Here is a 12,409-nt window from a genome sequence, read left to right on the forward strand (position 1 = left end):
ATATCAGAGTGTACATGGACATGACATCGGCCGCCCGCCGGCAGCAAAATGTGCATCAATGAAGTGCGACAATATCACGGCTCATGATGTGGGATGAGCTAGCCAGTCAGGACGGTGCACAATTATCATGGCAGCCATCTTTAAAATGGGAAAAAGAGTTGGTGAAGGTATTTTGTGATAATATGGCTGCAGATCACTATGAACAAAGGGGCACAGCCATATTTAATGGGAATGGGAATTGGGATGGAGATATTGTGGAAAAAAAGAAAATTGTGAATGTAAGTGATAATGATAGTGAAAACCTAGTAAAAAGGAAGAAAGGAAAAACGTTTCTATGTGTATATATATATATATATATATATATATATATATATATATATATATATATATGTTCAAATGAATAAAAATGCAATTAAAGTGGAAAACAAAATAATGAAATGAAAAAATGTGCAAATAAATGTTGAAAAAAGTGAATGATTGAATGTGAGAATGATTATTCTCCCAAAAGGGAACACATTTTTGTTGTACATAAAATATAATAAATGTGAGTACGTGAAAAAAAAAGTTCTTTCCTTTTTTATTTATTTATTTTACTTGTTTCCTTTTCTTTTTTTTCTGTAAAATTATTATATACATTGGGAACGTGTAGTGGATGAGCCCCAATGGTGACATCACTCATGTGTAGCCCCGCCCCCCATGGTGTCACAGTTGGGTTCCAGTTGTGATGTCACGGAATCCTTGGCTGTAACCAGCGATTTTGCAGTGAGATCCTCTGTCTGGAGAAGCTGATTGTGCCGTACACAAGTAAGCGATATTTCTCCAGGCTACAATGCTGTTTAGAGTACTTCTAGTTCTCAGCGTGCTATTCGCATCTGCGGAAGGTGCTCCCATCTTTATCCGCAACCCTCGATCACAGGAGCAGATCGGGATGAAAGAAGGTAAGTGCATTACCAGATACACTCTGACTATGGGGTTAACCCTTCCCTTCTGCAGCCAATTTTGGTTTTTGCTCTTCCTTTATCTTCTACATTTCTTCCAAGAGCCATAACTTTTTTTCCCATTTCTATGGCTGTATGAGGGCCTGTTTATCTTTTTGGGGGACGAGTTGTAGTTTTGAATGGCACCATTCATTTTCCCATTCAGTGTCAAATTGGGGAAAATGCAGTTTGGGCTCCAGTGTAATAACATAGATGAGACACAGAGCATTAATACTGTTCTCTCCTGGCTGGATACTCTGACTACTACATGTAGCAGAAGGCGCCACAAGAGACGCGATAAGCAGCACAGAAATCAGATATGTCCTTCACATGTAGCATTTCACATCCGGCCCCAGAACCTATTAGGATCCATTATTAGGCCCCAGTTTATGAGCGTCAGGCTCCGTGGCATTAGGGCTTCTGTAACTTTTCTTCTGTGGCTGGACGTCACATAATACATGGAGTGGAGGAATTTTCATGTGTTACTTGTAATTTCAGGTGTCATCTCCCATCCTGCATTCGTTCCCTGTTTCAGGAATATAAAAGAATAGATTTTTGTATCGTCCATTCTGAAAAATAATCCATAATTTCTCCAAACTAAATCCCCCTCTTTTTCATAGTCATACTTGGCTCCTCAGCCCGCCCAGTCCATGTATTTGTTTCCACTTCTGAGCACATTCCAGCTCTGGTTACCTGATCACTTATGTTCTTTGTCTTTTTAGAGAATATCACCGTGCCTCCAAAAACATCTGAGGATACAGTCTATAGGATTGTTACACCGGCTGCCGTTCTCTCTGCCCTTGCAGTAATCATTCGTGCCATTGCTATCATCTGTCGGTAAGTATAGTAAGTAATGATGTATGGGCTACACAGGAGTCTGTAGAGGAAATGTCACATCTCCAGGTTACTCCAGTAATGGGAATATTTTAGTGTAGGCCTCTTGTGGCTCACACACTCGTCACCCTGGAGTTGTGCCCTGTGGGTAACTGATGGGTATATATTAGACTTTGTAGGGATTCACACTCTCAGGTAGGCATTAGGTAGCGTTCACACAGTCAATGAGGTTTGGTCCAAACCTGTGCAGTTTTATTGCTTTCCCAAGAGATTCCAAACCAAAAATATCCTCTTCTAGGCACAAAGGTATCACAGCAAATAAACAGTTCATTTAGCAGGGCCCATATGTCAGTGCGGGCTCACCTGAATAGAATACAGTCCTTTCTCCAGAAGCAAGCTTCATACATAGAAGATGCACGATCCCACCAGTCTTGGTATCCCTTTCAGTACGAGTTCCAGCAACCTCCAGTGCCAAACAGAAGTGTCCAACTCCTGGGCACGGTTAATACTAAACAGGCTGCAGCTGACACACGGTTCCCTGCCGCTCCTGCACACAGACTGCTCAGCTTTCCTAGCTGACCCATGCTGTCTCCATTCATAGAGAAATCCCAGCGCATCTCCCTCTCAGCTACAGCTCAAATGTTGGCTGAACACTCGCTAGCTCCAGTACACTTAACTCTGCTCCATCTAGCCGACTGACACAAATAGTGAACACAGGTCCTGGCTGTAGTTAAAAAAAACAAAAGCTAGGCGGGTGCATCTAATCAAATCCTGCAAACATAGGAATTAACCCTGTGCTACCTGGCTCTGCTACAGCTTGTAAATACTTTATTAAAATAAATTGTTGCTTGTCATAGAGACCAAAATGACTGACTGCTGATCTCTCTACAGATAAGACTAGATAAAATGTTTCATTCTGCAGAATACAGACAGGTTTTACTTTGCGATTTACAATGTGACTTTTATTTTTGTATTTTTACAGTTGTCTGAAAAAGAAGACTCCAACGAAAGATGCTGAAAGCCAATATTGTGCCGATGATTTTAGAGAGAGCAACACCGAACTAAATGGTAACTACAGCCTAACAAATCTGAAAACCTGAATCAGAAGGATAGAGGTTCAAAAATAATTACAACTTAAACTAAAAAAGATCCTTCTAATATATACAAAATTTTTATTCAAAAATTATTATCAAAAGGGGGGACTTATAGATATAATAGAGTCACAGGGGGAAGGGTACCTGGCCGTAAGGCAGCCACAAAAATTGCTGCTGAGGTTCACACCCTAATACAGCGATATGGCGCCCCCACTCCTCGTAGGCTCTCCCACCCAGACCCTATTATGCCACCAGAAAATTGTGTTGATGTGACCGTAGTAATGAAAACAATAAGAATGTAATTTTCACGTCGCAAAAAAAGAGGCCATGAATAAGATGGTTTTTGAGCATCAGCACAAAAAAATTGAATTTGGTCACGGTTACAAAAGAGGAACAAGTTAGCTCAAATAGATAAAAATACTAAAGGGTCAGACTCATAATCCAATAAGATGGTATCAGAATACTTGCTGGTATAGCGATATATAGATCAATACGGTTGATATTACTAGATAGTTAAATGTCAGTGGTAAATCTGGTACAAACGTCATATAGACCACCTCAATCAGGTCAGATGGTGCAGATACATCCTATATATTCAGCCAGCAAAATACCCAGTAACCAAAGGATATTCCTGGACACAAAATAGACAGAAACCAGGATTTAGTATACGTAGTAAACTCCCACATTCAATCTAAATATTCAGCAGGGAGTCACATGCACCATCATTTAGGATGTAATAAAAGTAAATCCGTTACTCAGATACCTAAACATTATTAGTAAGTGTCCAGTGTAGAGGTTTGTACTCACTCGGCTGCGGTGGAGGTAGGCACAGAAAACGCTATCGCTAAAATGTCCTATCGTGGTGGTATACTGGCAGAGCATGGGTGCTGACTGCATCTGGGTAGACTACTATATCTGCCTTCCCCAAGATTCACTCCTACACAATGCCCTATGCGGGACTTATGTATATGGAATTATTAAGGTAGCCCTACTTATCAGCTCCCTAGCCTTCTCCTGCATTCTTTTAGTGTTTTACAATGCAGATTTCATTCCTCTGCAGTCTAGGTGTTTTCTTGCTGCCACAAACAGTGTTTGCAATTGTTGGGTTCTGTTCTGTGGCTACCCCCACATTTTGTCTCATCACTTCTAATTACATACCTATTTTGCTGTGTGTTTTTCCCCCCTCCTTTTTGGAGTTTTTTTTTCGCTCTATCCTTTATTTTTAGAATTTTTATTTGCTTTTAATTTTCATATTGAATAAAAAATTTTTGTGATTTTATCATTTTGAATTGGAATCGCTTCCTATCTAATGGTGATGAAGCATATTAGATTATGTAAACGTATGGAGTACTATGTAGGGCCATTATACTATATGGAGCATTTTGTGGCCATTATACTGTATGTAGAGCTATGTGGGGCCCATTATACTTTATGGAGCACTATGTGACCCCATTATACTGCATGGAGCACTATGTGAAGCTATTATACTGTATGGAGGACTAAGTGGGGCCGATTATACTGCATGGAGCAATATATGGAGCTAATAGACTGTATGGAGCATTTTGTGGCCTTTATACTGTATGTAGAGCTATGTGGGGCCCATTATACTTTATGGAGCACTATGTGACCCCATTATACTGCATGGAGCACTATGTGAAGCTATTATACTGTATGGAGCACTCACTGGGGCTCATTATACTGCATGGAGCAATATATGGAGCTATTAGACTGTATGGAGCACTATGTGGAGCTTATTTTACTGTATGCAGCACTATGTGGAGCCATTATACTGCATGGAGCAATATGTGGGGACATTATACTGTATGGAGAACTATGTGGAGCCATTATACTGCATGGAGCAATATGTGGGACCATTATACTATATGGAGAACTATGTGAAGCCTATTATACCATATGGAGTTTGATGTCCCTTATCTACAGGTTATAATACCATAAATCCTGATAAACTCCACTAAACATACAAGATTTTTTAATGCTACTTTCAATTTTTTCCACTACAGAAGATTATGAGGTCGAAAGAACTATTACAAATGAGGATGCTCCTCATGGACCTGAGGCTGAAAAGGGAGACTTCTTGAAAGACAACAAAATGATCATGGCTCACCCCACTGATAGAAAAATCCCCACCAGCCTTGATGGGAATGTGTTCATCGCCTCTGACAGTAAGTTTCAGAACTATTGTATTTATTTATTTATTTTACTCACTTATATAGCGCCATTAATTCCACAGCGCTTTGCACACATTATCATCACTGTCCCCATTGCGGCTCACAATCTACATTCCCTATCAGTATGTGTTTGTAATGTGGGAGGAAACCGGAGACCCCGGAGGAAACCCATGCAAACATGCGGAGAACATACAAACTCCTTGCAGATGTTGTCCTTAGTGGGATTTGAACCCAGGATGCCAGTGCTGCCAGGCTGCAGTGCTAACCACTGAGCCATATGAAATATGTTTAAAGAGAAAGAAAACTATTTTTTGAAAAATAAAATAACAGTAAAGTCCAAAATAATAAACCTACTAATATAGAGTTTGAGACTCTGTACGACTGTAAAAAACATATTTTGCAGAGCAGGTGAGCCACCACAACGTCTTAAGTATGGCTCGGTAGCAGTTTCCCCAATGTAAGCCTATGAGACTCAGAGAGAGGTTCCATATACTGACATTGAGAAAGCAACTTTCAGCAGCATAAGAAAGGCATTGTGATAGCTATCTTGGTATACAGTCACATGGTTAAGCAGAGGACTGGAGCTGTGCTGCAAACTGGAGAAGACAGCGATCAGTGATTTACCATATACTCTACACTACTGATATGTTCAGAAGTGATTAGCAAATTTATCTCAGAGCGCTTCTTTTATATCTCTATTCCTACAGTCAGTTATAGTCGGCTTTTATATCACATGGAAGCAGTCCGCATTGTGAAGTCCCTTACTTACACTGAGGACTTTCCGATTTGTCTTCTTCAATGTATAAAATGTATATAATAGAAAAAGAACATTATATAAAAAAATACTCTCTTAAATGTTTCTTGATGTGAAATGATCCCTAGACAGAGTAGAAACATGATGGAAGCTTTTATTTTAGAAATGTTGATTTCAATGTTCTGTGTTACAGGAAAACATGAGGACGACAAACCAATTACCATTGATGATTCTCCTCATGGACCCGGGAATGATCAGGGAGACGTCCTCACAGGCAACAAGATCTCAGTGCCTGGACCCCCTGATGTAGTGATCGATATCAGCCCAGATGAGGACGAGGTCACCTCCTCTGACAGTAAGTACTCAGGGCATTCACAAAAGAGATTTAATAGAAAAATAACCTAATATATAAACAAAAAAATGGTCTCCTGTGGGATCTTGTCAGTGAATGAGCCGTTAATAGATTGGAAGCTATAGAGGCTCATCCCCTCTGTTGTCATAATTCAATGTACCATTCTAGAGGTTACTTATAATATCAAATATCTGTAGAAAACATATTTTGCAGAGCTGACCAGCGACCACATGGAGAGACTTGACAAATCTGGTGCTGCCCCCAGCTAACATCTCCCGGCATGGCTGTAGTTGACTGACAGGTCTCTCCCATATCTTTATTTAGGGTAGACCTGTCCAGCAAGTGCAGCGGGGCAGGGAGAAGCCGGCTGGGAGCAGCGTCAGATCAGTCAGGGCTCACTTTAGTCCCCGGGTGGCTCTTCAAACTATGTTTTCTCTGAAATGCTGGAGCATTTCTTTGGAGATTGGATCCCTCTTTTTATTATTATTATTATTATTATTATTCATTTTTATAGCGCCATTTATTCCATGGCGCTTTACATGTGAAGTACGGGGCAAGTATAGACAAACACATTAAACATGAGCAAAAACAAGGCACACGGGTACATAAGGAGGGAGGACCCTGCCCGCGAGGGCTCACAGTCTGCAGGGGATGGGTGATGATACACTAGGAGAGGGTAGAGCTGGTTGTGTGGCGGTTCAGTAGAGGTTACTTTTACAGTTTAATATACCATTTAGAAGTTATAATAACCTGTAAATGTTAATTATCTTAATCACATAGATTCTTGAATTTTATTAAATCTAATTTCAATATTTTGTGTTACAGGAGAATTTGACATTTTCTGTACTTCTGGAGATATTACAATGCCGCACAAGGCCGATATAGTGGAGGCGAAAGAGTCCCAGATTAATGCGGACTTTAATGATCACAAACAGACACCTCCATCTATTCTAAAAGGAAGAAATCAACTGAAAAATAAAAACACAGGGAAGATTGTTTCCTTTCAAGATTCGGATTATCGATATGTTTATACATTTGATTCTGAGTCCTCACAACCTGGACGTCAAATTATATATTTCCGAAACAAACAAGGAGGCTGGAAAAATAGGTACCGGTAAGTGTTTTAATGTCTCAGCTCAAAGTTTATCAGAAGATCATCTTTCAATCCTTTCAAAAGGACTTAGGGCCCTGATTTATCAGCTCTTTTACACCAGTATTCTGACATTTAAAGCTTTGAAATGTCACAACAGTTTGGCGAAACTCCAGGCTGCGCTAAAAGATTGTGATATTTGGCATTCTTACACCATTTTTGCCCAGTTCTGATAAAGTGCGAGAGCTTGGGCCGGAAGGGTGATGTGGCAGCCTCAGCTCATCAAATTCATGATGACTGGGGCGGTACACCTGTCAAACCGTAACGCAGGTGTCCTAAGGCGAGCTCAGGGAGGCCTGAAACCTCCCAAGGAGCAGCCACGAAACATGCTCCCATCGTTGTGGTGAGAATAGGTTCATTGATTAAAAGACTGGGGTGAGGAATTATTACAGCCACTAATGTGAGATATTTCATGGTATTTCAGTTGAAGCATACATGTTCTGCAAATACTGTCTATTGTTAAATGATTAATATGTAATGTTTCATCGATGTATTCCAGCAAACCCCAGGATTTAACTATTGCAGCCCTGTCCCATTATTTGGACGATTACACTTGATACAGTAAAGAAATGAGTTTGTAATGTGTTCAGTGCTTTACCTACAGTACTAAAATCTATTTTTTTTTAAAGGAATCCATCAGGAGGAGACAACTTCACAACAACTCCTTTACATGGTGGCTACCATGAGAGCATCAGGCAACCTGTGATGACGCAGAAAAGACCCATGGATATGACACTTACCAGACTTTCTGCGGTCAGATGTGTTCACGGACATGTGACTTACCTGCAGCACAGTGAGGTAGATTCCGGGCTCGGTCTCTGCTCTCACCCATGGGTATAACCTTTACCGCACTTCATGCAGTCAGACGTGTTCACGAACAAGTGACTTACCTGCTGCATGAAGAGGCAGATTCCAGGCTTGGACTGCCCTCACCTATGGACAAGACACTTACCGGACTTTCCGCAGTCAGACGTGTTCACAGACAAGTGACTTACCTACTGCATGAAGAGGCAGATGCCAGGCTTGGACTGCTCTCACCTATGGAGATGACAATTACCGGACTTTCCGCAGTCAGACATGTTCACAGACAAGAGACTTACCTACTGCATGAAGAGGCAGATTCCAGGCTTGGACTGCCCTCACCTATGGACAAGACACTTACCGGACTTTCCGCAGTCAGACGTGTTCACAGACAAGTGACTTACCTACTGCATGAAGAGGCAGATTCCAGGCTTGGACTGCTCTCACCTATGGACATGACAATTACCGGACTTTCCGCAGTCAGACGTGTTCACAGACAAGTGACTTACCTACTGCATGAAGAGGCAGATTCCAGGCGTGGACTGCTCTCACCTATGGATATGAACCTTACCGGACTTTCAACAGTCAGACGTGCTCACAGACAAGTGACTTAACTGATGCATGAAGAGGCAGATTCTGGGCTCAGACTGCTCTCATCCATTAATACGACATTTACCAGACTTTCAGCAGCCAACTGTACTCATGACACAGGTGAGGTACTGGCTGTAAGAAGAGGCAGATTCTGGGCTCGGTCTCTGTTCTCACCTATCCACAGCCCAAGGGAAGGGCACTTCTTTAACCATGGTTCCCTAGAGGTTTCCACCATTGGGGGTTTTTCCTCTCCTGAGTGTTAAAGAATGACTATTTCTTAACCAGGGGTCCATCATCATCAGGGCCACATTTAAGACTACTGTCCTGACTTCTAATGGAACCTTCCACATTATCCAACTTGAATAAAGTTATTAATGAAGTCAGCGTATTTCATGTGTATCTGAGCTTTCGTTATGGATCTTTACAATACAGCAGAATATACATAGCACTGTATGTAGACTACTTTGCATAGTCATTACCATTACAAATGGCTGCTGATCATCCCGTTTTCTCGCACACATGTAATCTAGGGTACAAGTACTATTGTGTTTAAAAACAATATAACCACTTTTCAACATGCGATCTACATGAATGTCACATGTCTGATGCACTTCTATGGAGAGAGTTCTGGAGTATAGCCCAATTCATTTACTTTGGCATGTAAAAGTTTGGGCACTTTTGGTCAAAATGACTGTTATTGGGAACAGTTAAGTAAGTTGAAGATGAAATGATCTCTAAAAGGCCTAAAGTTACACATGACATTTTCTTTGCATGTTAGGCTAAAAAATATATATTTTTGTCATTTACATTTTAAAAATTACAAAATGCAAAATGGTCAAACACAATGGTGTGCACAATCCTGCACGGTGAGATCCTAGTAGCACCCCCTTTTGAAAGTATAACAGCTTGTCAACACTTTTTGTAGCCAAACAACAGTCAATCATTTCTTGTTTGTGGGATTTTCACCCATTATTCCTATTCTTCCAGCTCTGTGAGATTCTTGGGTCATTTTGCATGCACTGCTATTTTGAGATCTTGCCACAGGTTTTCAATAATGTTCAGATCAGGGGACTGTGAGGGTCATTGTAAAACGAATGAAGGAAATGTAGGTCAATGACCTATAGTTACCTTCAGTCGCGGTGATGCGCCCTCTACTGGATGTCCTCGTGAACTGCAGCCTGGGAACTTTTTCCCACGCTCGACGTCATATGAGGACATCCAGTAGAGGGCGCATCACCGCGACTGAAGGTAACTATAGGTCATTGACCTACATTTCCTTCATTCGCCGGGGCTTACAAGCACGAGCACAGCTGCATTAGCAGGGCTCCTGCTTGTAAAATATTTTAACCCCTTCAGATGGATTACCTCTTGGGACATGACAGTTCATCAGAGGGTATGTGTATTGTGGGTTTATTATTTTGCCAAGCGAGGGTCTTCAGCTGGATTGAGAGAGCAATAAAATATTAAAACAACCTGTGTGTTTATTTCATTAAAATACTTTTTAATAATGTGTGTGTTTTTTTAACCCTTTCATACAATTGGATTAATAATGGATAGGTGTCATAATTGACGCCTCTCCATTATTAATCTGGCTTAATGCCACCTTACAATAGCAAGGTGGGATTAACCCTTCATTACCCCATATCCCACCGCTACAGGGGAGTGGGAAGAGAGTGGCCAAGTGCCAGAATAGGCGCATCTTCCAGATGTGCCTTTTCTGGGGTGGCTGGGGGCAGATGTTTGTAGCCAGGGGGGGCCAATAACCATGGACCCTCTCCTGGCTATTAATATCTGCCCTCAGTCACTGGCTTTACCACTCTGGCGGAGAAAATTGCGCGGGAGCCCACGCCAATTTTTTCCACGATTTAACCCTTTATTTTACAAGCTACAGCGCCGATATTTTGCACATACACACTACTAACATTAGTGGTTTGGAATACGCAACAAAAAGGGGGATATGAGATGGTTTACTGTATGTAAACCATGTCTCATATCATGTCGGGTTTAGGCAGGAGAAATGAAAAGCCGGCAATTGAATTACCGGCTTTTCAACATTATCGCGCTGAAGTAAATACTAAAAAAGTATGCTTCCCCATTGACTTGCATTGGGTTTCGTGTTTTGGCCAATCCCCGACCCCGACTTTTCAATAAGATCGGCCGATTTCACTCGACCCGACTTTTGAGAAAGTCGGGTTTCGTGAAACCCGACACGATCTCAAAAAATTAAAAGTCGCTCAACCCTAGTAATCACTGTATTGCAATGACCAATGTAACATACCAGTCTAATATTGTGATAAGTTACCTGAAAAATTATTTCTACCTTTTACAGCAGTTTAATTTCCCTCCATTTGTACATGCAAACTGAGGCTGTTTCAGCCATACTTAAATTAATTTAGAGACCTCCAGTATGTGAATAGAAGTGGATTCCTAGAACTTTTAACCTTGTAAGTCCATAGGGAAATATACAATTAGATGGGGAGAAACTTACTAGCCGCTGAAAAAACAGTATAAAGATGACAGTAATATATATAAACCTGGGGTTGTAGAGGAACAAAGTGCGGTATTATTGCACGATCTTTTCAAAAGTTCAACCTTATTGTGTTGATTTATACTTATATTACTATCCTTTTCGTTTCCTTTGCTGCCTTTATAGGTATTCATAAAACTACATCTCGCGTATGTTGTAATGGACCTGGTTCACTAAGTATGTTACAAATGTCATGTGTGATTTATCATTTATCATCTAAAGAGGTGTGTGAATGTGTATACATACAGTGCATGAAATAAATATTGAATATGTCACCATTTTCTAAGTAAACATATTTCTAAACATATATTTGTCGATAGCAACCCATTCAATCCAAAAGGGTAAATAAATCAAACTATAGATGTCCATAAATTAAGTTATGTGTAATAATGTAAAAATCACACAGAAAAAATATTGGACACATGAAGAAAGAGAGGTGCAAAAAGCCATGGAACGTCTTGACACCAGCTAAAATCTATCGGTAACGAAAAAGCAATTCTGCTAGTGAAAAATAATATCAGTTGGTTCAACTGATTGCCTTAAAAAAGGTGTCTCATTACCAAGGTGCCACACAAGAACTATCTCATAATGGGTAAAACAAGTGAGCTGTCTCAAGACCTTCACAACCTTATTGTTGAAAAACCTACTGATGTCATTAGTTACGGAAGACTTCCTAAACTACTGAATGCTCCAGTGAACACTTTTGGAGTCATATTCTGTAGATGGAAAGTATATAACTTCACTATAAACCAGGTATGATAAGGTGCTCCTTGCAGGATTTCAGACAGCAGACAGAGTACTGAAACGACTTATCAAAAGAGTTGTCCAAGATCAGTGGAAAGCTACAAAAAGGACTGGAATCAGCAGGTACAATTATTTCAAATAAAATAATAAGTAATGCACTGAACCTCCGTGGCCTGTATGCACGCTCACCACACAAGACTCCATTGCTAATTAAAAAGCATGCTCAAGCATGTTTAAAGTTTCTTCAACAACATTTAGAGGAAACTGGGGAGGAAAATACACATCCATTAGAAACTACCAATTTTGAATTCAGCGGATTTTGAGGTTTTGTCTACTCAACATTCCTCAGACAACCATTAATAACCTCATTAATAGCAGACAAGGAGCCTAAGTGCG

General features: G+C 40.6%; 1 protein-coding gene across 1 annotated transcript; it reads left to right on the forward strand.

Moving 5' to 3' along the window:
• Nucleotides 1-801: 801 nt before the first annotated feature.
• On the forward strand, nucleotides 802-9,121 carry LOC143784936 (uncharacterized). The gene is made up of 7 exons (XM_077273553.1): nucleotides 802-938; nucleotides 1,700-1,814; nucleotides 2,794-2,879; nucleotides 4,927-5,088; nucleotides 6,042-6,203; nucleotides 7,026-7,314; nucleotides 7,980-9,121. The coding sequence occupies exons 1-7, from the start codon at nucleotides 830-832 to the stop codon at nucleotides 8,188-8,190; spliced, it is 1,134 nt and encodes a 377-aa protein (XP_077129668.1). The 5' UTR covers nucleotides 802-829; the 3' UTR covers nucleotides 8,191-9,121.
• The last annotated feature ends 3,288 nt before the right edge of the window (nucleotides 9,122-12,409 follow it).

This window comes from Ranitomeya variabilis, chromosome 7 (assembly GCF_051348905.1).
Source record: "Ranitomeya variabilis isolate aRanVar5 chromosome 7, aRanVar5.hap1, whole genome shotgun sequence".
NCBI classification, from domain to species: domain Eukaryota; kingdom Metazoa; phylum Chordata; class Amphibia; order Anura; family Dendrobatidae; genus Ranitomeya; species Ranitomeya variabilis.

Excerpts from the sequence above, each read along its gene's own strand:
- LOC143784936 (XM_077273553.1), top strand. The coding sequence starts at position 830 with ATGCTGTTTAGAGTACTTCTAGTTCTCAGCGTGCTATTCGCATCTGCG. Across the intron at positions 5,089-6,041 it reads TGTGTTCATCGCCTCTGACA|GAAAACATGAGGACGACAAA; the intron begins GTAAGTTTCAGA and ends TCTGTGTTACAG. Across the intron at positions 7,315-7,979 it reads GGCTGGAAAAATAGGTACCG|GAATCCATCAGGAGGAGACA; the intron begins GTAAGTGTTTTA and ends TTTTTTTTAAAG.